This window comes from Elephas maximus, chromosome 6, assembly GCF_024166365.1.
Source record: "Elephas maximus indicus isolate mEleMax1 chromosome 6, mEleMax1 primary haplotype, whole genome shotgun sequence".
NCBI classification, from domain to species: domain Eukaryota; kingdom Metazoa; phylum Chordata; class Mammalia; order Proboscidea; family Elephantidae; genus Elephas; species Elephas maximus.
In genome coordinates, this window is record NC_064824.1 from 102,281,410 (window position 1) to 102,305,622 (window position 24,213).

Consider the following 24,213-nt stretch of genomic DNA (forward strand, 5'->3'; position numbering starts at 1 on the left):
TGGACCTGAGGTTCCTGCCCTGAGACGCTTCCAGCCCAAGGGAAGACTGATGCTTCATAAGGCGCTTCCTTCAGAGCAGACAGAGAGAGAAAGTCTTCCCATGGAGTCGGCGCCCTGAATTCGAACTTCTAGCCTACTGGACTGTGAAAGAATAAGCTTCTCTTTGTTAAAGCGATCCACTTATGGTATTTCTGTTACAGCAGCACTAGATGACTAAGACAGAGGTTATAGCAGAGACACCTAGTTTTGATGGGTTGGAGGTAGGGAGTGCATGTGTGTGGGTGATGGTGGCTGGAGAAAGCATCTCTGAGGTTATATTTACTCTGAATCTGAAAGATTGAGTGGGATTTAGTCAGAAGTGTTGGAGAGAAACATCCTAGCCAGAGACAACAATAAAGGGTGAAGGCTCTGCAGACCCTTTTTTTTTTTTCCCCCTTTTTCGGGGTCTTCTCAAGAGGGTTAGTTTATATTAAGTTTCAAACAGCCTATATGATTTGCACACCTGCATTTTATTTTTCTCTAATAAGTCACATAGTTGAGACTCGGTGTGCTTGTTGATTGATTGAGGTTACTTGTTTCAGCTTGTTTCATATGTCCTTGAATTTCAAGAGCATGTGTCGATTTAAGGAACCTTTAATTTCTCCAGAAAAATACAGGTGCATTTTTATGAAACACAGTTTAATTACACCTTGGGCCACTCCCCCTTTTACTCCCAACACTCTAGCCACACAGGCTCTAATAAGACACTGTGTTAGAAGCCTTGCAACAGAAAGATAATTCCTTCTCCTTTTGTACTGAAGAAATTCCTAGTGCTGGAGAGAGCTGACCCTAGAGAGGCAGTATGAGTAGGTGCCTAGCGTTTCAAGTCAGATAGATCTGGGTTCTAATCCTGGCTCCAGCACTTCTTGAGACTTAACACTCTCTCAGGGTCAGTTTTCCCATCTGTAAAATAGAGATAATGACATCTTCCTCACAGGTTGTGTGAGCAATAAATAAGATCGAGAATAAAGTGCTTGGTCCTTTAGGGCTTTCATCATATTTTTGATCTGACATTGATTAGATCAGGAGGGAAGGACATGAAGCTCCTTCCAAGTATGGTTTGGTGATCAAAGATGTTCACGGTAAAATTTTTAAATAGCAAAAAATTGGTACGATACTTGTTGTACACTGTTGAGCTGATTCCAACTTATAGCAACTAGAAGATTGTTAAACAATTTAAGATATAACTATAAGTTGTATATTATTCATCAATTACAAGTGATGTTTATAAAGAATTCTTAAATGCTATAGGAGAATGTTCAAGATATAATCAATAATAGTATCTCTTCAAATCTATAATAAAAAAATTAAATGTGTAAATATTATGTGTACATATCTATTAAGAAATTTAATAGACAAACAGATGGCAATGGACCAGGATATGAACAGTGTTTATGTCAGGGTGGTAAGATTATGGAGGAATTTTGTTTTAATATTGATATTTATTTTTTTCTAAATTTTCTATATGGAATGTCTCACTTGTATAGTCAAAATTAAATGCAATACAAATTATCTTAAAACACACACACACATACACACCCACACACCCACAGAACCCAAAACTACACAAATCATGTAGAGCTTAGCTTATCAAAACTACACTAATCATATACAGCTTAGCTTATAGAAGAAAAAACTGTTGGGAAAATTTTGAGAAAGACACTGACCCAGGAGCCAGAAGGTGACAGTGGGGTCTGAAGTCTGCCATGCCAGTGGAATGCCCCTAACTACAGAAGGCATGGCCTAGGGGAGAGGGGTGCAGAGCATGGTTATAGGCCTTGCGGGGGCTCCTGCTATGGATCCTTCTCCCATGGCCTACTCCTTTTTGTTGTTGTTAGTTGCAGTTGAGTCAATTCTGACTCATGTAGACCCCATGTGTGCAGAGTAGAACTGCTCCATAGAGTTTTCAAGTCCGTAATCTTTCAGAAGCAGATCAATAGACCTATCTTCCAAGGCACCCCAGGAGCGTTTGAATCACCAACCTTTCAGCTAGTAGTTGAGCACTTAACTGTTTGTGCCACCCAGGGACTTCTTAACCTTTGATAATTTCTTGTAGGACACACAGAGCATAAGATACCAAGCGGCTTTTGGTTACCTTATTGCCTCCCTAAGAACATACGGTGTTTTTTGTCTTTCTCTTTCCAAAGGGAACTGTCCCTAGATACTCAGCTGGCTGGGTGCTTGCAAGTGGAGTGCGTGTATTTGGCAAAGTTCCCAGAATTGAGTTGAGGAGGGCTTGACCTAAACTAAGCAGTGTGTGCTAAACATTCTATAGGGCTACCTTGCACCCAACACAAAAGCTAAATTCCTGATGTTTATAATTCCTTTAATCTCTGATATAAGTGTTTCCCAACTCCTCAATATGATTCTTATCATTGTCCTTTTGTCACAGTCTATCCCCATCCTATGAAAGACTTTTCCTCACAAGAGGTGTTATCCCTCTTCTCAGACACCTTTGTCTACCCTGCTGAATTTCAAGCACTGTTTTTCCAGGACTCTAATACCCATCAACAGAGACTAATTCTCACTAGCCCATCATACAGTGGCCAACACTCTTTTTCAATGATAAGAAAAGGCTTGCCTTTAAAAGAAGAGTAAAAGTCTAAAGTCATCAAAATAATGTAATATCCTGTGTGAAATGTTGCAGTCACGGTGTCTGTGGTTTGAGTGCCTTGATCATGTGCCTCAAGAGAGGTTAAGTTGGCCGTGAATGACTGAGCCTCTCAGGCTTCACCAGCAGCATCTTCAGCTCCCCTTGCTCTCCGGGCTCCGTAGGGAGGAGGGGCTGGAGCTTGGCCCACAGTTAGGACAATGCTCCTCAGGCTGTTCTTGGCTCTCCACCTCTTCCCTTCCATTCAAGCAACGGCAGGTAAACGAGTTTGATTTCTTTCCTCCTCTAAATTTTCCTTTTCGAGGTCTTGCCATCCTGCATGGTTTATTTTAAATGTCAAACAGTCTGTGCAATTTGGACATTTGAAGTGTAGTTTTGCTCTAACATGGCAGCCCATTATACAGAAAATCACAGATTTTCAGGCTGCAGTATGGACTTCAACACATGTCCTTTGGAATTAAAGAAGATTTATTTAGCTCTTAGTTGATAGCGTCTCAGGAATTTTTAACTTATAGTTTTCTTCTTCTTTTTTTTTTAATTTAAGAAAATGGCTACAAGCAGGTTGGTTGTAAAAGCTCTGAGTTTAGACTGCCTGGGTTCTTATCACAGATTCATTTCTTACCAGCAGAACTTAGGCTAGAATTTAAATTTTCTAAGGCTTGGTTTCCTTATCTATAGAATGGGAATGATAGTAAACCCCATTTACCGTCATTGTGAGGATCGAATGCAATAATCCACGCTTACTTAGCTCAGTCAGTGTCCAATTTAGCAAGATGCATGTAATTGCTATGTCTTTCTGAATTGAATGAATGTGAAAATGAATTTTGGAGTCACTACGGAAGCTGGTGCAATACAAATGCAATTAATTCATGTTCTTTTACAACTGGCAGAAATCTGTTTTCTTAGATGAAATTTCTCTAAGTGCCCAGTGATGATGATGATATATCTAACACTTATAGAGCACTTACTTTGTGTAGCATTCAATTCTTACAACTACAAGGTAGGTATTATAATTAACCCCATTTCAGATGAGAAGGCTGAGGGGTAGGGACATTAAATAATTTGCCCAAGGATATGCAAGTACTAGGTGTCAGAAGCAGGGTTCACATCACATTAACCTGAATCCAGAGCCTTGTTCTTGGCCATTGTGCTAACCCACCTAACATGATGTGGTTTGTGATTTCATAAACGCAGATAAATCCAAGATTAAATCTTCTGTTCAAATTGTTACTAGAAAAGGATGCCACTTGGCTCAAAAATTGGACTGATAGGCATCAACTAAAAACCAGAAAACTAAACCCATTGCCATTGAGTCAATTCCGACTCATAGAGACCCTATGCACAACAGGACGAAACACTGCCCAGTCCTGCGCCATATTTGAAATTGTTGCTATGCTTGAGCCCGTTGTTGCAGCCACTGTGTCAATCCATCTCATTGAGGGTCTTCCTCTTTTACTCTGACTCTCTGCTTTACCAAGCACAATGTCCTTCCCCAGGTACCGATCCCTCCTGATAACACGTCCAAAGTATGTGAAACGTAGTCTCCCCATCCTTGCTTCTAAGGAGCATTCTGGTTGTACTTCTTCCAAGACAAAATAGTTACTTGTATACCTATTTATTTCATCTGATGTGCCAGTGAGTAAGTACATGTACAAATTGTGTGTACTTACTAAAAGGTATTCATATAGTGTAAGACATGAGCTAGTGATGAGATAAATTACGGCCCTGGTATTTTTTTTGTCTGGTACCACGCGCTTAGAGCTACAAAACACGTTTTAAAAGAGTCTTCAAAATTTCTTTTAAAATACTCTTTAAGCTTTATTTTAAAGGGATGTTTAACATTTATTTTTAAAGAGTGTTTAAAATTTCTTAATTTATTTAAACGGTAAAAGATGGTCAGAAAGGAAAGGGAATTCCCAGCCTGACCGAAAACTGTTTAAAATTGGTAATTGTGCACGGATTACTTTTTTGGACATGTTTCACTTACTCTCTTTTGAAGATTTTCTTTCTTTTTTTTTTTTTGGTAAAACTCAAAGGTTTATTTTTTTCTTTAGGACATTTATTAAAAGGGAAATAGCTAAAAAAGCAGTTGGCGAGTTCACGCATGCAGAGCCTTTGTTTTCTACTTTGTGATACTTCTGATTTTCAAATGTCAATTCATCCCTGTAATAAATTTTACAATTTGATGCAAAGTGGCCATCTAATGAAGTAGGGAATGGGAGAGAATTGACAGGGGTACTTCTGAAATGCCTCCTCCAGTGAGAAAACTGATGAGAAGGAAAATAATTATAACTTACAAAAATGTATGAACCATTCTAAGCAAATGGTACAAAACCTTCCATGTGCTTTTTGTCTCTCTTTTTTGGTAGTCACCCTCTATGAAGAGATTATGGATAAGGAAACTCTCTGGTCAAAGTGTAATTGTCCTCCCCAGGATTGTAAAAAAACTAATGTGTTGATACATATATATCTGCATATATATATATACACATATATAAAATATATATATATACACATATAAAAAAAAAACATATACACAATTATTATCCCTTTAATTTAGTAATTCCAACTCAGTGATTCACAACAGAGTTTAAAATACTTATCCTCTGAAGGTTAAGTTTAACCTGATTCTTCGTGATTTTGATGATGCCCTAGAAAGATCTTTATGGCTAATTAAAGAAGTATGATTTAGGAAAAGTGAGGAAAATTTCATTTAGAAAATCCAATGAGTAGAGTTACATGTTTTCTATCAGACTTGCATAATTGTGCAATTGAGAGCCACAAGAGAGGATTTTGTTGGACTTTGAAACATGAATCCAACTTGGGATAGCAGACCCTCAAAAGGGAAACAATTAGTGATTGGCAATACAAGGAGTGAGTACAAAATACATGGCATAGTCCACATGTGTTTTAGCCAATACTGGTCATTTTTCAGCAAGCTAATTGTCCAGTATAAAGACAAAATCAGAACAACATTACTTATTTTTCTAGCAGGGGCATTTCTTTTCATTTATCTTTAAACCTTAGCAAATAAGCTGTCAAATGGCCCACTTGGGCGTGATTGATTTTCCCAACAATACTGCGTTCCCCTCAGCACTGCTTTTTCTGAGAGAGGCACAAAAGGCAGGAAAATGATTGGTATTTAATAAAAAGTCATCAGCAAAGCAAGGTAATGAAAAACTTCATTTTTAATTCAGCCTTCAGCAAAGGACCGCTTAGAGGTAGTTGTACACAGAGGAAAGTGTTGCTGTGAGTCTGGACTTGGGAAAGTAAGTGAAGAAGATGAACAGTGAAAAATGTAATGTACTCAACAGATGGCTGTATTTATATGACATCCAGTACAACGTAGCCAGGTTTTCTGACTGTTAAAAAATTTGCCACTTTAAGTGAATCTGATAGCTATTTCAACAGTATAGATATTGCTTAAGAATTTATTTACCCCACTACCATTCCCTTGGGAGCCCTGGTGGCACAGTGATTAAGTGTTGGGTTGCCAACTAAAAGGTTAGCAGCTCGAATCCACCAGCCACTTCTGAGAAATCCTGCGGGGCAGTTCTGCTCTGTCTTAACAGGGTTGCTATGAGTTGGAACCAACTCAACGGCAACAAGTTACCATTTTCTCAGGTAATACACATTTTTTTTTTTCTTTTAAAGGCAATCCTCCAGTAAGGACTTTTACAGCAAGGGCTATAAAATTAATAAATTAATATCAACATAGCAATACCAGGACACAGAGGGAGTCATTTCCACAGATAGATTAGAAATAGAAATGAATTTTTGATCTGAACTTTGAAGCTCTTTCATTCAAGCCTTTACTAGGTGGGGAGGAGATCTCATCTGCCTCCCATTCTTAAGACATAGACCCTCCTCATTTTTAATGTCTTTGCTTTAGTTTCATGGGTGGAGAAATGCCATATGATTGCCATTCTACTTTTATCATATGTGGCTATCTTCCTCCAAGTTATTTCCTGCATGCAGTGTGACATTTACAAAATGAAAATTTTTATGCCACCAACATCCCAGAGGAAAATTCCGTTTGTGGTTTATCATCTCTGAAACAATAGCTATTTATTAACTAGTAGAGGCATTGATAAGGAGACACAATTCATTTCAGACTTTCTTGTCTAAAAATCAGAGGGCAGACACTTTTTCAAAGCACAATTATTTCACAGTACAGGTCACTGAAGGAAAAACCTTTCTTTTCTCCTTTTCATTTCTGTTAAATTCTTTGCCTTTTCCTTAAAGAAATTTATTATTTATGGAACTTTGTAGAAGCTAGAACTCCTCTTCTCAGTAGAGATAGTTTAGCTGAACATCAGGAAAAAGGCATCTAGAGTAAATTTCTGACCAACTGAAGGGGTCTCTGGTTTTCTAAGCTGTGTTAAGGCATCTGTGTCTCTTTTCCAGTGATTTCTTTGACTCTTTTTGGCCAATGACATGGGGTTGGCATGAAAAACAATGCACCCCAAACTTTCAGTCTGAGATCCTTGTATAAATCTGTACCTAAAGCTAGAGGGATGGTAATCTAGGCCCCACTGAGAAGTGGTTGGGAAGTCGAGTCTAACTTCTTGCTTGTTACTCTCATTCTGATGACTCTAAAAACCAGAAAAGAGGTGAACTGGATGGGACCAAGAGCTACCTAATCACTTGATAGAGGGTCTGAAAAAAGAGTTTAAACCTTTGCCTTAGTATTGCAATGCTAATTTCTTAGGCATCTCTGTGTCATCATGCAGGTTACGTGTGCATTTATGTTTTCATTGCTGAAGAGAATCTGCAAGGTAGTGGAGAATTTCTTACTTAACTTTGAGCTGCTCCTTCATCTCTGCATCACCACTGTCGTCATCTTTTTTATCTTTGCCATCAGCTTCATTATCTTGGGGACTCTAGCTGACGTGGTAACCAGGCTGATGATGTCATCAAGAATCACCTACTCACAGTTCACTTTGGCCTCTGATCTAATTGTGACCGTTTTCTGTGGCATCTGAATCACTTTGTCTCATAATCTACCATGTAATGTGCTGATTATAGAAGTAATTCCTATTCCTCACTCACTGATTCACATAGGGATCTGAATTGTTGACATGCCTCACATTTTACTCATGGCGTGGACTCCCTTATTGAAAACTCAGGTAGATATATGATTTTTTTTTTTTTTTTTCCCTTGCTGAGAAGGTAGAAAGCCATGATTTCCATTGCTTTGGGATACATGACATATGATATAGCATCAGAACAGCGTTGTGGCTGTATTTGCAGCTCCCACGTGACCAGATGACTTCCTTTAAAATTGGGCAGTATTTATAATAAGGGCACATAATTTAAAACTAACTTGAGGAATATTGAGTCCAGGGGCTTTCTATTTCTGGTCCACAGATTCTCTATCCTATAGGGGGTGCTAGGTGAGAATGGAAGTATATGAGGAAAATGCTTCTTTCTGCCAGGAGACTCTGGGTGGATAAAACAGGGCATTAATAGGTTCCTGTTCTCTTAAGTCCTGTCTTTAAAATGCCTGCTTCTTCTTATGCTTGGGTCCTCATTCGTGTTCAATTCGACAGGTTTTTATCGAATCCCTTCTATGTGCAAGATTATCCTATGTGCTATAATAGATACAAAATCTCACTTTAGGTGTCAAAAAAGTAAAAATGAGAATTGTGAAGCCTTCCTAGAATTTTCTTTCTTTTAATTTAGGCCCATGGTAAATGATACTCCATTCCTACCTGTGTCACTTACTGAAAACAATTATAAGCAGAAACATCCACAGGCTTGTTGAATTCAACCACAGACATTCAGAGATAGGAGGGAACTTACACATCTCTAAATTTATAGAAAAGGAAGTTTTGGTGGTTCCTCGAAGACGTTAATAGAAAGATGATTCTACAATGTTTCCTGACATTTCACTTTGCCCTTTAGTTGGACACTTCTTTATGCAAAGTATCTTCTTTCATACCCTAATATAAGTTTTTCAACCACAATTTTACAGGTTTCTTCATTGCCCCACACACCTGTACTCTGCCTTTATGATCTTACTCATGCTGTTTCCCTCTTGGAATTCTCTGTCCACTCCTTTGCCCATTCAGGTCCTATTTGTCTTTCATTTGATATCTTAGTGCAAGATCTACTTCCTTGAGCTTTCCGTAGATACTACAGCCTTTATTATGGGCTTGTAAGAGGAATTCCAATGGGAGTGAAACTGAATCTACCAAATGTTTATTAGACCTCTGTTATATTTCAATTCCTATTAGGGTCTGGGGGAATATAAAAAGAGGAAAAGAAATATAAAGACTTAATTAGCACACAAGAGCCACTTGTATAATTAATCGAGTTCTCTCAGCCTTCGTAGACTCTACAGTCTAGTTGAGAAGCCTAAGTATAACAGGAGATAACATCTAGAAACACATAATTGATAACCTTGGTAGTCTTCTACCTCACCATGCTATTTGATGCCTTAATGACTTTGGGTATCTAATTCTTATAACCTGGAATGTCCCCTGTACCTCCAACTCGAAGATGCCTTCTCGGAGACTCTAAATGGTAAAATGAAGTAATCTCTCCTGAGGGTTCCCAGAGAACCCTGTGCCTTTTTTCTGTTTTAGCTCTTACTATAACTGTATTGTCATTGTGTGTTGACATGCTTTTTTTTTTTTTTTTCCACTAGACCTTGAGCTCCTTGAGGACAGGATCATGTCGTATTCATATTTATCCATCCTCAGTACCACACGTAGTGCAAGAAACATTGTAGGTGCTCAGTAAACATTTGTTGAAGGAGGAATAAATGAATTGGAGCCAAAATGCGGAAGCATAAAATCCTCTAGGAAGATTAATGTAGGATGGTAAGTCTTTATGGCAAGCTAGGAATTGAGCTAGACTTTAAAGGTAGATAAGATTTGAATGGATGCTGATAATAATAGTTGCTAGCTAACACTTATAACATGCCTGGCACTATTCTATCTGATTTTCCCCTTTAAAATCATTGAATCTTCTCCCAAATCCTGCAAAGTAGGTACTCTGATTATTCACTATCATGCAGATGATGAAATTGAGGCACAGAACAAGCAGAGCAACTTGTCCATGGTCACAGAGCTAGTAAGTGTGTAAATCCGGATAGTCTTGCTCCAGGGTTCATGTTCTTACCAATGTTATGTTTCCTCAGGAAGGAAAAGCAACACAAATAAATTAAACAACAACAAAAAAAATACTGTGACATGTTCTTGGAACAGGAATATGGTCAGTTTGAATGTGTAGAGGGCTGGAGAAGTAGGGTAGAGCTAGGTTAAAGAAAGGCTTGAATAATTGATACCAGAAGACCAAAGTTTACTTTCAAGGCATTGTGAAGCAACTCAAAAGTTTTGAAAGCAACGAGCAGGGTGGTCTAGAAGATATGGATGGAGACTGATGGCAAGGAGACCAAGTTATAAAAAATACCCTGCCGCTTCACCAGGAATTGTAGTAGACTAGAATTTGGGTGACAAGGGTGGGAACAGAAATAAAGTGATTATTATGACATATGTATTGAAAGTAGAAATGCCAGGACTTCATAGCTAGTTGGGAGCCCTGGTGGTGCAGTGGTTAAGAGCTCCGCTGCTAACCAAAAGGTCGGCAGTTCGGATCTACCAGGAGTTCCTTGGAAATGCTATAGGGTAGTTCTACTCTGTCCTGTAGGGTTAGTGTGAGTTGAAATCGACTAGGCAGCAGTAGGTTCAGGTTTGGTTTAATGCCTAGTTTGGGGTGAGGATGAGAGAGAGGGAGGAATCAAGAATGATTCCAGGGTTTTGGGTTTAACAGAACAGTGGTATCACCATGTGAAATCAAGATGTTGTTGGAGGTTTATTGTACAACTGAGTTTGGTTTTAGACACATTGGGTTTGACGTGATGGCTTGAGATGTCAGAAAATTGTCCAGTACACAGCCACAGCTGCAGATATGAGCACTGGGTGAGGAGAAAATATTTAGGAATTCTCATCTTTGGAAAGAAGCTGAAGTCCTGAGAATGGATGGCTACTGGAAAGGAGAGGGTATAACTGCAGAAAAGTAGAGAGTTGAACTGAGTCTGGAAATTACCTTTGGTTAGGGGTCAGCTGAAGAGGATGATGAGCTAGCAAAGGAGACGGAGAGTAAGAAGGGAATGAGGCTAATGGAGTGCTGCTAAAGTTAAGGGAGGAAAGAGTTTCAAAGAGACAGTGGTCAATAGCATTAAATGTAAAAGGGAGGAAGAGGTGAACAAAGGCTAGCTGGGAAGGCTGCTGGATTTGTCAAAAAAAAAAAATGTCAGCAGGAATTTTTGAGAAAGAAAAGTTAAGAAAAAGTGGAGAAAGACTAATTGCAGGCAGAAATGCCTGCCCATGGATGGAGAGAAAATTGATAGATAAACTGAAGACAACTAGGATCTTATAGCCCAAACGTCTGCCATTGTATTTTGTACATAGTAGGTATGTAAAAAATGTTTGCAAACTGAATAACTTAATAACATTTGACATGTGGAAGGAGCCAAAGAATAAAGGTGCTGTGCAGGTGTGCATGTGTGTATGTATGAGAGAGAGAGTGAGAGAGAGAGATGTTGCAGGGGTGGAAAGGACAGAGGGCAATTAGGAAAGAAGGGAAAAGAATGAGGCAGGAAGAAAAGAGCATGGGGCCAGGTTTCTCTAGGAGATGGGGAGGGAAATTTGCAGCACAGGAGATGGGAGTGTCTGAGAGAGGAGGACCAATCTCTAAGAAAAATGGGGAGGAAAAGAAGAGATTTATAGGGGGAGAGATACTTTAGGAAAAAGTTAGGGTAGACTAGTGATTCCATGCTGGTAAGTCTAAGGTTAAAAACTATTTTTTAAAATATGTATATATTTAATTCTCTTAGGACACGTCATAGTGCTAAATCTGTATCAACAAGGGCAAAGGTATAATACATATCTTGACTTTGAAGGCATAACCCAAGCACACTTAAAATTCTTTCTTGGTTCTTTAAAATATACAGTATGTCTGGGCTTGGCCTCAGTTCATAGCTGAGACAACAGGGTCAAAAGTTTCAGACCACCCCTGCCTAGCATTATGGGCTGGGCTCCAGTTTCTAGTCAGGGACATTAATCTCAGGATCTTTCTTTTGTTTTTCAGAACAAGGATGTGGCTTCTTGACCTTGGCTTTGGGGAGGCCACATCTGCTATTCTTTTGCCCTCTCTTTTTTGAAACTCAAAAGCTAAAGCCAGGGGGATGTGATTAGGAGTTTTAACCTGTCACATGGTGGCATAACTTTTCTAGGCCTCAGTTTTCTCACCTGTTATATGAGCAGATTGTACTAGAAAACATCTCTGGTCCATTTCTGGCTTAAAACTACTTCTAAAGTGGAAGACTCCTTCCCCCCGCCCCCCCATCTTTTATCAGCTCTAGTAAGGCAATTCGACTGCTCCATCTCTTTTTGGATGCTTTTAGGATCTAATGGAGAAAACACAAAGAACTGCAAACATAGCCATCTCTGAAGTCTCTTGCAAGGATTGCAGCATTTGCCACGATTGTAGATGATAGTGGAGCTCTGGTGGCATAGTGGCTAAGAGCTACAGTTGCTAACCAAAAGGTTGGCAGTTTGAATCCACCTGCTGCTCCTTGGAAACCCTGTGAGGCAGTTCTACTCTGTCCTGTAGTGTTGATATGAGTTGGAATGAACTCGGCAGCGATAGGTTTAGATGATGGTGTGCTTAGAAATGACTTCCGGAATTTAGGGCGAAATTTCCTTTGCTGTCTCCTGTCTTCCTATATAATGTTAAGTTCCAACACAGTAATTGTTTCCAAACTTCCAGACTGCTCATGACACTTACCTAGCAGATTCTGTATATGCCAAGGCGGCCCTGAGCAGACTCTTCAAAAGTGTAAGATTTAGAGAGAATGGAGCAGACAGAAAAAATGTACTACGGTCTTCTTTGCAGAGTTACTTTAATTCTGGGCTCAGAATGAGGGTGGCTCAAGAAGAAAATATGGCTCTTGTACTGGGTTACTAGATTAAAATATATGTGTTGAAAATAGTATATTAATATAGAAGGCCCCTGGGAAACCCTGGTTGTGTAGTGGTTAAGGGCTACGGCTGCTAACCAAAGGGTCGGCAGTTTGAATCCGCCAGGCACTCCTTGGAAACTCTATGGGGCAGTTCTACTCTACTCAGCGGCACTGGGTTTGGTTTGGTTTTGGTCTTGATACCTGTAGATTTCTTTTGATCTACTAACAGAATTACGATCATAATATTTATGTGGAAAGCTACAAAACCCTGGTGACCTATTATTTGGTCTCTAGGCAGACTTTTAGGGTATTAGAATTTGATTTTTGAGAGAGGTTTTGTGGCTTTTGGTATGGCTACCACTTTCCTATAAGTTAACGTGCTCTGCCACATTGTCCTTTTAGACTGACCTTCCAGCATTTTGGCGATGTGAGGAAAATTTCAGATCTTTGAAGGGGTTGGGTCACATTGTACCCAAGTTTAGATTGTTTTCTGTTTAGGAAATTTCAGTCCTCGAATTCTCACACCCTGCACTGCTGGTCAGTGTCTCTGAGTTGTAAGAATGGCTTGTAGTGTAGGCAGTGGTTTTAGCAGTTTTATTTTTGTTTGTCACCCTAGTGGGGATGGCTTCCCAATGTACGTATCTCAGTCCCCGACTAGCTTCCTCGAGTTCCAGGCTCCCATTTCTAACTCTTCTGGATCTTTCCTCCAGGACACCTTCCCTGCCTCTCAAACACAATGTATCTAAAATTGAACTCAACTGCTTTTCCTCAAGTGAATTCCCGCTTTATTTTTGCCTAATTTTGTCAACAATGCCTCTACTTTCTCTCTCGCCCAGTCCATGAACTTAGTGTCAGTTTCAGTTCCTGTTTCACCAGTTCTGCACAACAAGCACCAAGATCTTGTCCATCATTTTCATCCCAGCTGCCACCTCCACAGCTCAGGCGTATGAACTCACAATGATACTATTGAAGCACCCTTCTGATTGGTCTGTCTCAGCTCTACCCTTGCTGCAAGTCAATCACACTGCATCTTCCGGAAATACCACTTACCACACAATTCTCAACTAAGATGTTTTCTGCTGTCTTCCTAGTAAAATCCATGCAACTTTTCTTGGAGCCCTTGTGGCACCAGTGGTTAAGGGTACAGTTGCTAACCAAAAGGTCAGCAGTTCGAATCCACCAGCTGCTCCTTGGAACCCGTATGAGGCAGTTCTATTCTGTCCTGTAGGGTTGCTCTGAGTTGGAATTTACTTGATGGCAATGTTTTTTTTCCCCCTTGGCGTTAAAGACCCTCCATGATTGGTATCAGCCATCTTCTCCTACTTCTACCTTACATAAATGGAATGTGCTGCTGGTCCCCCATAAATCTTGTGCCTTCTCACATCTGCCCTTACACTGAGGACATTTCTTTCATCCTAGCCTGTCTAACAGAGTCCCTGGGTGGTGCAAATGGTTAAGTGCTTGACTACTAACCGAAGGGCTGGCAGTTCAGACCCACCCAGAGGCACATCAGAAGAAAGGTCTGGTGAGCTGCTTCTGAAAGGTCACAGCTTTGAAAACCCTATGGAGCGGTTCTACTCTGCGCACATGTGGCTGCCATGAGTTGATGGCAACTGGTTTAATTTTTTGGTTTAGCCTGTCAATTTTACTCCAGACTTTATGGCCCAGCTAAAGGCCAGTCTGCAGAAAAGCCTCAGAACCAGCCCACTTGGAAACAACTCCTCTTCATGTGAATTCTGATGAACTTCAATAGAGCTCAGGTAGTGTACATGGCTAATTGTGTACCTGCCTTAGGGTTTAGCCTAAGAAGGCTGCGTCTTTTATGTCTCCCCGTCTCCCAAAGAACCTACTACATTAGATCCTAATTTTTATTTGCTGAATGAGTGACTGGGTTGTTGTGGCAGAAGTCAGAATACCAAAGAACAATTCTCTGACATATCAAAATCTCTTTTCAGAAACTATTTATAGATCTTTTTGATAATTTTTCTCTTTTAAGAATTAATGCCTTAGGTCTAAGTGCTCAGATGGGACTTTTTGCTACAGAACTATTTGACCTCTGAGTTGCTTTCTGACAGCTGCATGTAGCACAATAATCTTTTAAAACGACAAGGACAAGCATCCTCGACACTCCAGTGTCTGCATGCACAGGAACACAGATCAGAGCTACAGGCAGAGCCTAAACTAGACCAGGGTGACAAGTTGTTCAGTAAATGTCTGAACCAGTCTTCTATTTCTATCGTTACCTGTATCATTTGCTTGTGTTGAAGTAAATTCGTTTTACCAATGTCAGTTGCTGTTGAGTTGACTCTGACTCACAGCTACCCCATGTGTGTCAGGGTACAACTGTGTTCCACAGGGCTTCCAGTGGTCTATTATTATTATTTTTTAAATTAATTTTTTTTGTGCTTTAAGTGAAGGTTTACAAATCAGGTCAGTCCCCCATATAAAATTTACATACACCTTGCTCTAAACTCAAAACTCAGTGCCGTCGAGTCGATTACGACTCCATAGCGACCCTATACGCTCCTAATTGCTCTCCCCCTAATGAGACTGCACAGTCCTTCCCTCCACTCTCTCTCCTTGTGTCCATTCAGGCAGTTTCTGGCCCCCCCGCCGTCTCATCTCCCCTCCAGACAGGAGATGCCAAAGTAGTCTCTTGTGTCTACTTGATCCAAGAAGCTCGTTCTTCACCAGTATCATTTTCCATCCCATACTCCAGTTCAATCCTTGCCTGAAGAGTTGGCTTTGGGGATGGTTCCTGTCTTGGGCTAACAGAAGGTCTGGGGACCACGGCCTCTGGGGTCCTTCTAGTCCCAGTCTGACCATTAAATCTGGTCTTTTTATGAGAATTTGAAGTCTGCATCCCACTGCTATCCTGCTCCCTTGGGGGTTCTCTGTTGTGTTCCTTGTCAGGGCAGTCATTGGTTGTGGCTGGGCACTGTCTAGTTCTTCTGGTCTCAGGCTGATGTAGTCTCTGGTTTATGTGGTCCTCTCTGTCTCTTAGGCTCATAATTATCTTGTGTCTTTGGTGTTCTTCATTCTTTCAGTGGTTTATTTTTTGGAAGTAGATCACCAGTTCTTTCTCCTGAAGTGCCTCTGGGTATACTTGGACTTCCAACATTTCGGTTAGTAGCTGAGTGTGTTAACCCTTTGCACCATCCAGGGACTCCAAGGTCTCTTTGTTGTTGTTGTTGTTAAGTGCCATCGAGTCCGTTGCAACTCATAGTGACCTTATGGACAGAGTAGAACTGCCCCATAGGGCTTCCAAGGAGCAGCTGGTGGATTTGAACTGCTGACCTTTTGGTTAGCAGCTGTCTTAGTCATCTAGTGCTGCTATTACAGAAATATCACAAGTGGTTGGCTTTAACAAAAAGAAATTTCTTCTGTCACAGTCTAGGAGGCTAGAAGTCTGAATTTAGGGTACCAGCTCCAGGGGAAGGCTTTCTCTCTCTGTTGGCTCTGGAGAAAGGTCCTTGTCATCAATCTGCCCTGGTCTAGGAGCTTCTCCGTGCAGGAACTCTGGGTCCAAAGGACACACTCTGCTCTCGGTGCTGCTTTCTTGGTGGTGTGAGGTCCCTCACTCTCTGTTCGCTTTGCTTTTATCTCTTGTAAGATAAAAGGTGATGCAGGCCACACCCCAGGGAAACTCCCTTTCTTTACATTGGATCAGGGATGTGATCTGAGCAAGGGTGTTACATCCTACCCTAATCCTCTTTAACATAATCTAATCTTGCCTCATTAGCCACAGGCAGAGATTAGGATTTACAACACATAGGAAAAGTACATCAATCACAAAACGGAGGGCAACCACATAATACTGGGAATCATGGCCTAAGCAGGTTGACATATTTTTTAGGGACACAATTCAATCCATAACAGCAGCTGAGCTCTTAACCACTATGCCATCAGGGCTCCAAGGTCTCTTTAGATGTTTAAAAATTGTACTTTATATTGATAAGAGTTAATGTGCTTGATATAACCAATAGCTGTGACATTTACAATCTTGGACAGGGCTGATTGCTTGGCTTGTCTGTGTCCCTCGACAGAAGTCATTGCTTCTGTCATGAGGGCCTCCTCTACACACCTCTCTTTTCTGTCCGTTCCAGTACTTTCTATCCCCCCTTCAGCTTTTTAGATCTAGGGTGGTAATGATTCCACTGCTGCTAGCCACAGGTTCTAGCACTACCCCTTGTGGTTCTGCTACTGTCACGACTTTGACAACGGTCCTTTTGTAAACAAACCCTCCTCCTATTGTCCAATTTTGAGTGTGCCATCTGTGCTCTTTTGGGACCCTGAATGAGACAATGTATGTGTGTGTATATCATGCTTATTCAAAGGTACTCTTTTTTTTCCGAGAGACTTTTCTTAAATCTCTATTCCTTGTGAAAATGAGGAAAGTTTCAAGATGGGCAGTCAGGAGAAAAGTAGATAATATGTCCACAAAGTTATTTGGAAAGTGTAATTCAGTTATTTTTTTCATTTTAAGAGAAATTTTAGATAGCCTGTGGCCTTTTAAAGTGTGATAGGTTATTCACAGTTTTGTCTTTATTCCTAGTAGCTCAGAGGGGATGGGCAAAAGATGCTGTAGCCTGGTAAACGTTTGTACTCCTCTTTCTCACATCTGTATGAGGCTAAGCCACCAGCTCGAGTTACCATAGTCACAGGCTGTTGAATCCCCCTTTCCTCTCGGAAAGCACAGTTTGCCTCACAGGTTCCTGAGCAGATACTGGATTGGCTTATGGGGCAGTCCGCCCCTTACAGAGCCTGAAAAGGAGCAAGCAGTCACATGGCCACATGGTGAAGGGTATCCTGGACCCAAACAGGAAATGTACTCAGAGGAAAGTTACGGTAACTTAACCAGCTCTGTGGTCAGGAGGGAGGTATTCTTTTGTGCCAGGGAAACTAGCATCGCCTTCACAATAAGTTCACAAACATCACAGGGCAAGAAGTTGAAAATAGAAAGCTTTCATTTTCTTTGGTTCCTGCCTAAGAACATTAAATTCTGTTCAGTCAGAATTTAAAAAAAGGAAACAGCATGATGACAATCTTACAACCTGATTTTAAACTGCCAAAGGAACTCTGACTATGTTGTGCACGGATGGACTCCAGTAAAGTTCTTAAGAAGTTCTGAAGGAAAATCACATTGCTGAGTAAAAGTGCATGCTTAACTCCTCTGTGTGTGCTTCAGTCCTGAGTGCTTCTTATTCCACTCTCTAGTTACCAATCTCTTCTTGTGATTTCTTTTCTCCATACTGTTAGAATATAGAAAAGGAAAGATGGTATATATCATCAATTTTAAAATGACAAACAAATGTATTTCAAAAAGATTCTGAAGTGAAGAAATTACCCAGTGAGGCTTAGGCTGGAAAGTGGTTTTTATGTGTTGACTAATGTCCACCCTCTTATTAAACACATGGGCAAGTTGAAATTGAAGAGCTGCAATGGTATAATAATAGTTTGTAGATCTGAAATAGTTTCTAAAAGTCCCTTCATGTGACCATATTGACTATAGATCTTATCTAGGGTCCAGGTCTGGCAAGATCTGAAAATGTAAACAAAATGTTTTGTTTCTGTGTAGTAGTAGATGCAGAAATGTTTGGAAACACCTTTTCTAAATATGACAGTGAAATCAATCCAATCTTGCTGAATGAACAAAATTGTTCTTCTGTTTATTCATGATTTAAAGGATTATTGATAGGCTACACAAATAGATAAAAGTCTATTTTAGCTCTTCTACTATTGGTGTAATCTTATCTAAAAAGTTATTACTTCTTTTGTTTTCAGTTGCCTCTTCTATAAAAGGAAGGATTGGCTTAAATCATCTCCAAGTTTCCTTTTATCTGAGCAATTTTTGCAGGATGGTGCTCTAGTAAAATGGTGGAAGAAGTGAAAAATTTCTTAGTCCACTCCTCTTCCTACTCCATTACTCCCGTATTCAATGGTATCTTACTCCTCCTAACTCTTATTTCAGACACCCAGTGCCATTCTCTCTATCAAGTCCAACTTTGAGAGGGTTTAGAATCAATCACTGAAATTGTATTGAAATTTTGATGCAAACTGGCATAGGGAAAAGAACAATATATTAGAAGTCATGAGGCATGAGTTCAAGTCCCAAGGGTCACTTACTTGCCCTGTAGCCTTTGGCAAGTCACTTGACCTCAGTTTTCTCATCTGTAAAATGAAAATGAAAATGACTGTCCTGCCGATTGACTTCATAGGTTGATATGGAGAAAGCATTTGGTAGTCTTACGAATGTAGGCCATAGTTACTAACTCTAGTCAGTGTGTTTCCCACATTGCAGTTTAGGCTTTATCTTCTTGGGAAATCCAAGCATGCTTGAAGCTACACCTTCGAGATGGTTATCCACTCCACCTCTGCAGATGGCTGGCTTTGCTACTAAACATAGCAATTGAACCATTTACAATAAGGGAGGAGGGAAAGATTTTTTTTTTGTAGCCAAACTTTTGTCCCCTCTTATTCTCGTGGAAGCACAAGCAACTTTTAATTTTCCAGAAGTCAACTGTATCACAAGATTCACAGATTATCTGTGGGAGATCTGGTAGCTCTCATTGTCTCACTCATAAGCAGTAGATAAGTACCTTCTCGCCTCCAATCTTACTCTTCATGTTGCCTGTTGTTGAGCAGGAGTTGTGAAGGAAAGAGGTTTGAGGTTACTGCTTCCTGTCTCCACACCTTTAGCTGGTTTAGCTGCTAGGAAAGGCTTTGAAAAGCAAAGCACTAAATTCATCATCAAAACAACTCATCAATTCAGTTAGAGAAATGTCAGTCTAGTCAATCTTTTGATACTATCCAAACCAAACCCATTGCCATAGAGTTGATTCTGACTCATAACAACCCTATAGGACAGAGTAGAACTGCCCCATAGGGTTTCCAAGAAAGGGCTGGTGGAGTCAAACAGCCGACATTTTGGTTTACAGCTGAGCTCTTTACCACCATGCCATCAAGGCTCCTTCCTTTGATACTGCAGGCAAATACAGTCTATAGGTTGACAGGCAAATGCAATCTATGGGCTGACAGTGTTTCTCTTTTAACCTAATAGATTTGACCTAGGTAGACCTGGCCTAACCACTCGCAAAAGGAGGGAGGAGAGGAAAAAGTGTAGGGTGGCTAAGGTCAAATTAGCCTGAGAAAGATGCTTTCTACCCCTAGTATGAACTAGAAAGCAAGAAGGAATGAAATAGAAGTTAGTATGGGAGTCTAAATATTTTTGTAGTTTCTTTCGAGTCTAGTCTACAATATGGCCTTAAGTTATTTAAAGTACTGTGAATTCCCAGAAACTCAGAGAACCAAAGTGCATATCAAAGCCAAATACCATTTGATGTTCTGGTTATCTGCTGCTTTGATTTATGCATGTTATTATTTCACAAACCGATTGCTGTCAAGTTGATTCTGACTCATAGGGACCCTATAGGACAGAGTAGAGCTGCCCCACAGGGTTTCCAAGGAGCGGCTGGTGGATTCAAACTGCCAACCTTTTGGTTAGCAGCCATAGTGGTTACCTAGTGCTCCACCAGGATTCCTTAGCAAGGTATTTACCCGTTGCCATCTAGTCGATTCAGACTCATAGAGACCCTATAGGATGGGGTAGAACTGCCCCATATGGTTCCCAAGGAGCAGTTGGTGGATTCAAACTGCTGACCTTTTGCGCCACCGGAATTGTGTATTTTCATAATGCTCCATTTTAAGAAAAAAATGAGAGAATTAGAAATATTGTGTCTACTGGAAGTCATGATGGTCAGGTATACTCAGTATCACATGGAGCAACTGGTTATCTTTTTCTACCACCAAAAGTGGATTTCCTTCATTTTGTGGCTATCCAAAGCCAATGTGGATTCAGAGGTCCTGTGATTATGATTGTGAGGTCTTATGAGAGATTTCCCACTAGGGCTCCTCTGAGTGATTGACATGAACCAAGGATGGACCAGGTGCTAAGATATAACTGTTGAAACACAAGAGGTTTTTATCAGCCAACCCTGAGCTCAGCTTGGACCCTAAAGTAGGAGGCTGTTAGCCACAGAGTTGCGCATATTAGCAAACTGCTCCTAGCACAATACCTATGTTTAAAGGCCAGCTAATTATTAAATTATCTGTGTTGACATGGAAGAGGGAAGAAAGTAAGCATTGACAGATAATTTGGACGTTGTCTTTTTGTAAAATGTCATGTAAACAATAGTTTCAAGCTCTTTCCCAACAAAATCCTAGCAAAAAACAAAAACAAACAAAACAAAACAAAAAAAAAACATTCTTTTTCCTTCTCTTGATCTATCACTGGATATGCCATCAGCCAAGAGAATATTAAATATGGAACAGCCAGTCTAGATACTGGGATCTTGAATTGTTCCTCCTTAAGAAGTTTCTCAATTTGTAGTGCTGAGGTAGAATGGGCTCAAGAGAAAGCTGATCAATCTCAACAATGCTAAGGTCTGAATTTTGGAGGCTCCATGATAGAACAGAAGGAAACTCTATCTTCCAGTTAGCTCACTTATGCAGGAAAAATAGTCTCAGGAGAGAAAGACGACTGCTTCTCCCTTCTGGAAAACAGCAAACACTGGAATAAACTCCAGGTAGTCAGATGGGCATTCAGTAACCTTTGAGGTAACTTGCATGTTCTTTGCAGTGATCCTTCAGGCTGGAAGAAGGTCTCTTTCATACCCCAGATGTCCAAACTTCACTTCAGTTTCTGAGCTATCTATTACGGTAACATAATGAATGAAGAAGAGTTGTAGGCATAATGAAAACAGTGTTGCTTACTGGTCGCTTACTGGACTAAAAACAGTCATTTTTGCTCCTCCTCATCCACTCACCACAAGTAAGCCAATGCTGAGTTTTGCCAGGTTTAGCCTGTAAATATTTCTTGAGTTTATCCATTTCTTTCTAATCATCATTCCGGCCCTTACCACCCCTTGCCTAGACTACTACAATTCTATCCTAATTGGTTTCCGTGTTTTCACTCTTGTACCCTTCTCATTTATCCTCCACATTTTTGCTAAAATGGTCTACATAAAATTAAAACTTGTACATGTCACTTTTCTGCTTAAAATCCTTCAGTAGGTACCTGTCACCTGCAGGAGAGAACCCAAGCTCCCTAATACGTGAATCTTGCCTGCTTGGCCAGTTTTGTCTATCACAACACATGGTCCAGCAAAATTGAGGTAGCCATAATTTTCTACACCTGCCATACTGTTTCTCATCTCCTTATCCCCACTGCTTCTTTCTGTCCTTGTATTCTCACAGTTGCTACTTCACCCCTATACACATACACTCCATACATAAACACACTCCCACCTCACCCCAATCCCCAACGTGGAGACATATTAGCCTGGCTAACTTCTACTCAGTAAAATTTAGTCAAATCAAAGGCTGCATAATCCTTCAGGACTCAGGCCAGGAGTCACCTCCTCCAGAAGTCCTTCTCTGTTTCCCCCACTGTGCTACTCTTTTTTAAGTAGCTGTCAGTTTATGTATCTTTTCTCCTCACCAGACTGTGAGCCACCTGAAGGCAGGAACTAAGCCCTGCTCATCTTTGGGAAATCGATTTTTCTTTCCTATGTGCCATCTTGGGAAGCTGTCACATACTGAGTTAGACTCCCCAAGTTTTTCTCCAGCCTCACTTAGTTTTAACGCCCACAGTCTCCATTTTATCCCCACAAAGAAGTCCCACTCTTACTTTTTTTCTTATATCAGCCCTCCAAAGCAGGTCAGGAAGAATTTGAATGCCCACTGAAGCGGAATCCAAATCCCGGAACAGAAACACAGTGCCTGGAGGGCTCAGTAAGCAGAAATATGATGTCTTTACCAGCAGTCTCTGAAAAGGAGGTGAAATGCTGCCATTTCTTATTGGGATTGGTTGCCCTACCTATTAGAATACTCCCAATGACTCTTTCTAAGAAAACAAAAACAAAACCAAGTTGGTTTTCATATCAAGGAAGGTTGAACATTTTGCTTCTTCACATGTTTACTTTTCAGTGCTCTTGGGGAATGTTTGTTGAATGAATAAGAAATGAAGCTAAAGTTGTTTTTAAGATACAGATTTTGAACAAGGACTTAAAGAGATTGTAGTCAGACCTAGCTGCTGAGAAGAATAGTATAGGCAGATTACCATCTTTTACCCATCAATTATTTACTGAGCTTCTATTACTTGCACAGTATTATACAAAGAAGCATAATATAGTCCTTGCTCTCAAGATACATGGAAACTGGGTGCCTAGAAGAAATACTCACAAATCAAAAGCTAAACAAATTGAATCTTATGAAACAAGAAGTGTTCAAAAGACAGAACCTGATCGAATGGCAAATGAGTGATGCAGAAAGTAATTGTCTTGAGATCAGAGAAGGGAGACACAGGCATCCTATGCCATGGAGTTAAGTGCACAAAGTATACTTTGGAGATAGGAATGCTCACTGTGGTCCTGGGATCTTGACTTAAATGGCCTGGCTAACTCGGAGAGTATTGGTTTGAGAAAATGATGTTGGACAAGCCTGTGAAGACCTGTGGATTTCAGGATAAGTGAGGTTTCATCTGTCAGGCCACTGGTTCTCAAGCTTGGCTGCAAATTAGAGTCACCTAATATAAAAATATGAAGTTGTCAAGGATTTCATTTTACTTGGATCCACAATCAACAGCCATGGAAGCAGCAGTCAAGAAATCAAAAGACGCATTGCATTGGGCAAATCTGCTGCAAAGGACCTCTTCAAAGTGTTGAAGAGCAAAGATGTCACCCTGAAGACTAAGGTGCGCCTGACCCAAGCCATGGTATTTTCAATCGCATCATATGCACGTGAAAGCTGGACAGTGAATAAGGAAGACCGAAGAAGAGTTGATGCCTTTGAATTGTGGTGTTGGCGAAGAATATTGAATATACCATGGACTGCCAAAAGAACGAACAAATCTGTCTTGGAAGAAGTGCTGCCAGAACGCTCTTTAGAGGCAAGGATGGCAAGACTGCGTCTTACATACTTTGGACATGTTTGCAGGAGGGATCAGTCCCTGGAGAAGGACATCATGCTTGGCAGAGTGCAGGGTCAGAGGAAAAGAGGAAGACCCTCAACGAGGTGGATTGACACAGTGGGTGCAACAATGAGCTCAAGCATAACAACAATTGTTAAGGATGGCGCAGGACCGGGCAGTGTTTCGTTCTGTTGTGCATAGGGTTGCTACGAGTCAGAACCGACTCTACGGCACCTAAAAACAACAACAATGTAAAAATGCTGCTGCCTAGATCACACACCCAGAGGTTCTGATTTAGTTGGCCTGGGGTACTTCCTGGAAAAGCAAGAGTTTTTAAAGTTCCTAAGGTGATTATAATATGCCAAAGGCTGAGACATTTGTTAAGGCATGTTGTTGTTGTTAGGTGCTGCTGAGTCAAATCTGACTCATAGTGGCCCCATACGACAGAGTAGAACTGCACCATAGGGTTTCCTAGGCTATAATGTCTATGGGAGCAGATCGCCAGGCCTTCCTTCTGCAGAACTGCTGATAGATTTGAACTACTGGCCTTTCAGCTAACAGCTGGTAGTTAATCACTGCGTCACCAAGCAGTTCCTTTTGTTAAGCCATAGTGGTTTTCAG

At 40.6% G+C, this 24,213-nt stretch overlaps 1 protein-coding gene across 2 annotated transcripts in view; it reads left to right on the forward strand.

The window, feature by feature from the left end:
• The first annotated feature begins 2,735 nt into the window (after window positions 1-2,735).
• Window positions 2,736-24,213, forward strand: part of CD28 (CD28 molecule) — a 39,821-nt gene continuing 18,343 nt past the window's right edge. The window contains exon 1 of one of the 2 annotated variants that reach the window (XM_049887930.1): window positions 2,736-2,908. In XM_049887930.1, coding sequence (XP_049743887.1) covers window positions 2,851-2,908 — 58 coding nt within the window. In that variant the 5' untranslated portion in view covers window positions 2,736-2,850. Of the gene's footprint in view, window positions 2,909-22,117; window positions 22,461-24,213 lie in introns of those variants that run through there. The other variant, XM_049887932.1, reaches the window with a different exon arrangement.